At 46.3% G+C, this 3,795-nt stretch overlaps 1 protein-coding gene across 2 annotated transcripts in view; it reads left to right on the forward strand.

Annotated features, from left to right (window-relative positions):
- The first annotated feature begins 775 nt into the window (after nt 1-775).
- Anapc1 (anaphase promoting complex subunit 1) overlaps nt 776-3,795 on the forward strand; it is an 82,224-nt gene continuing 79,204 nt past the window's right edge. Inside the window, exons 1-3 of one of the 2 annotated variants that reach the window (XM_005365655.2) lie at nt 776-1,009; nt 2,093-2,329; nt 2,920-3,081. In XM_005365655.2, the coding sequence (XP_005365712.1) occupies nt 2,117-2,329; nt 2,920-3,081 (375 nt within the window). In that variant the 5' untranslated portion in view covers nt 776-1,009; nt 2,093-2,116. Of the gene's footprint in view, nt 1,010-1,051; nt 1,119-2,092; nt 2,330-2,919; nt 3,082-3,795 lie in introns of those variants that run through there. The other variant, XM_026788531.1, reaches the window with a different exon arrangement.

Genomic DNA, 3,795 nt, shown 5'->3' on the forward strand with positions numbered 1-3,795 from the left:
ATTGTTAATTTGACTGTTTTTTGAATACCCAGGCAAGGGGAAGCGAAGTGAAGCAAGGAGCTGGAGAGGCTTAGGGTAGGGGGTGATGGTGTTGGTGTTGTTGTGTATGTGTGTGTAGTGCTGAGAGGAGCCTGCCCTGACCCCAGGAAGGAATACTTGTGATGCTGGGAGAGCCTATTTTGAATACTCTGCTAAACAGTCATTCCTCTCACCGAGTTCTAAGAGAGACTCCTTCCTGTTGGAGTGCAACCTCAAAGCTCAGAAGATGACATTCCAAGTAAAGGAGTGAGAATGAACCCAATATCAAGATCTGTGTCACAACAGACAAATATGCAAAGGCACCAAATTCCAGATAAATGCATTTCCGGGCAAAGAAGAGGACTGGGACTGGAATTTTACTCTTAGGCACTGTGAGGATCCGCCATCTTTATCTTTATTTTTTTAAACTCAGAGATATCAAGTAATTACCGGATTAGAACCCATTTTTGATGGGAGTGTGCTATTTCCTGTATTTTGCTAGCATTCCTGAGAAAACCAGCGGCCTCCCTTGTGCTCCCATTCTTCAGTCGGGAGGCAAACATCTCTTTTTGAGATGAGGAGGAAAACAACCAGCTAGAAAAATTACCCAACGTAACACAATTGAGCGAGGTCTGGATCTAGCAAGGAGGTGACGTCATGCGACTGTGGGCGCACGCTCAGGCGCCTTCGTGAGCTGCGCAGGCGCTAGGCCCGCCCCGCTGCCGCGCGTCCCCGTGGCGCCCTGCCCGCGCGCGAGGCAGGACGGGAAACCCAAGATGGACTCTTCTTTTTGAGTCCTGCCCATCCGTCTTCGTTTTCCCCGCTGCGGCCCGTTCTTCCTCCGGGGTCAGTGAGGGACAAGGGATGAGAAGCTGTGGCGGCCGAGGAGCCATCCTGACCGACCTGCCGCTGCTCTCGGGCCTCCGCGGCCCCTGCGCCTTCGGGCAGCAGCCGGGGCTCGCAAGCGCCTGACGCGTCCCGAGTCACTCAGGTGCGGGCCGGGCTGGCTTGCGCATCGCTGCGACTTGATGTCGGGGCTGCACTGCAACCGGTGACCCGAGGGCTGAGCGGCCCGGGGCGGGCCCTGAGAGCGTGCTGGGGTGAGGGGAACCCTAGTCTCAGATAGGCTTTCCGGGGTGCGCCCGACGAGCCCTGCGCGGGATTCTCGGGCCGCTATCTCTCAGCACGGCTTACTCAGAAAGCCTCTTTTTGTAGAGACACAACTCTGGGTTCCGCTGTTTGCATGTTTCTAGTAACCAGTAATGACAGTTTTATATAGCATGTCAGCTGTGTGGCCCGTAATGAATAACACGGTTAATAATTTTGGGAGAACTGTGAGAGCATCGAGTATGATGCTTTTGGGCTAAAAGACACCGAACTCTGAAAATGATGCTGTAATTGATAATCCTGTAGGTTTGTTTTAAGCTATAAGAGAGTGATTTACATGGTTTCACAAGAATAAGTCGGATAAACCTGCCAGTTCTTTAATGTCTTTGTTGCGTAGAATTTGGAAAAGCCAGCCACGTTTTGAATTTTTTTTAGAGGTTTTATAAGGCATTTGTGGTTCTTCAAATTGAGCTCTTCTCAATACTGCTGTATTTCTAGGAGGCGAAAAAGACGTAATCATCTCAGGGATGGCATTTAATTCACAGCACAAAAGACTTTGTGACTGTAGAGGGCTGCATAGAAACTAGAGACTTGGAGGTCTTTGTAAGAAAAAAAAAAAGACCAATGCTGTAAAGACGTCAGATAAGAACTTCAAGTCATATTTAGTTAGATGTTGCTAATCTTGAGTGTGATTTTAAACGCTTAACAGTTGGCTATAGTACTCCTATCTAATGCTTGCTTTGAGCCATGTTTGGGGATTGTAATTTAACTGATATGCCATACCCTCACTCACCTTACATACTAATGCCACACAGACCGTCAGCAGGTTAGCCAGCCCTGCTTAAGGATGCATGGAAATGTTTGTGCGGTGCTCTGGCCTGTTTCCGCCGTAGCTCCGTGCAGGTCTTTGTAGTCACAAACTGGTTTTGACTAGAAGGCTGATGAGCATGTGTTTGGATTCACACAGAAATAATGTTGATATTTGGAACCCATGTCGAACTTCTCTGAAGAAAGGGCAACGATGATTGCAGCCGGAGATTTGCAGGAATTCGTTCCTTTCGGTCGCGACCACTGCAAGCACCACCCTAATGCTCTGAACCTTCAACTTCGTCAGCTGCAGCCAGCCTCGGAGTTATGGTCTTCTGATGGTGCAGCTGGCTTGGTGGGATCTCTTCAGGAGGTTACAATCCATGAGAAACAGAAGGTTTTATAATGATTCTCGTCATACTTTTGAAACATAGCATGAATAAATCTACTTGTAATTTGAAGCTACGTAGATGCATGTGAGAAATAAGTGTGTGTGTGTTGGCACTTGGACTTTAAAGGCTAACGTGCGGTAATTTCAGTCTGTGCTGCTCCTTGGGCGTACTACATAACTTGTAGTGAGGCTTGAGTACCGCTGTCACGGCTCATTTTCAAGTTTGTTTTCACTTCATATGACTAAATGTTAGAGATTAGAAATGCTATCTGCAACACCAGAAAAGGGCATCAGAGCTCTTGGAACTGGAGTTAGAGACAGTAGTAAGACACCTTGTTAGGTGCTGGGAATCAAACCTGGGTTCTCTGGAGGAGCAGTCAGTGCCCTTAACCACTGAACCATTTCTCCCACCTCTAAGTAATCTCAAGAATCTCCTGATACAATGTACCACTTTGTTAATTCACCCATTTTGCTCATCCATGTACCACAGTGTTTTTAGGACTTAGTGTTGAGTCTTAATCCATAGGCAATAGACTGCAGTCTATTGAAAAGAAAGGAGGAAGTGCTTGAGCATGTCCTGTGTGTTAATTTTTTAGGAAAGCTGGCAGTTAAGAAAAGGTGTGAGTGAGATTGGAGATGCAGCCGACTACGATGAAGAGCTCTATGTGGCTGGGAACATGGTTATCTGGAGCAAAGGGAGTAAAAGCCAGGCACTGGCCGTGTACAAAGCTTTCACAGTGGACAGCACTGTCCAGCAGGTGAGCTCACTGAGTTTGTACAATTGATTAACTGTAGTATAAGTGTTTTAGAAGAGAGCTTGTGTTTTAAATGTGTAACTAATGACAACAGCAGTATAACATTCCCAGCAGTGTCCATTATGTCATGAAGTGAAGCAACTGGCAGGAAAGTGAGATTCTCACTTTATCCATCATGACTGCATCTCTGTAGCCCAGGCTGCCCATCCTCCTGAGTGCTGGGATGACAGGTGTGCACACCACACCTGTCTCAATCTTTATTTATATTGCTATTGTTTTTGTAATACTGAGGATTGAATTTAGGGCCTTGCATATGCTAGGCAAACACTTTATACATACACACAGCACTGAGGTAAAGTATGTTAACAGTAGATGTGGACCTCGAGGTCTGTTATTGCCAACCAAAAGTTATGTGACCTTAAGCTGGGCAGTGGTGGCGCATACCTTTAATCCCAGCACTCAGGAGGCAGAGGCAGGCAGATCTCTGTGAGTTTGAGGCCAGCCTGGTCTACAGACTACAGAGCTAGTTCCAGGACAGGCACCAAAACTACACAGAGAAACTCTGTCTCGAAAAACCGGAAAAAAAAAAAAGGAAAAACTATAGAAAATACTTTAAAGTACATGATTTTATAAGTCATTTGCAGATGTTGAGTACATTAAAGTTACTGGATTTATAGTGAAAGGAAATTCAGCCTAATTTGCTACTATTGTAGTGGT

The sequence above is a fragment of the Microtus ochrogaster genome, unplaced genomic scaffold, assembly GCF_000317375.1.
Source record: "Microtus ochrogaster isolate Prairie Vole_2 unplaced genomic scaffold, MicOch1.0 UNK3, whole genome shotgun sequence".
Lineage (NCBI taxonomy): Eukaryota > Metazoa > Chordata > Mammalia > Rodentia > Cricetidae > Microtus > Microtus ochrogaster.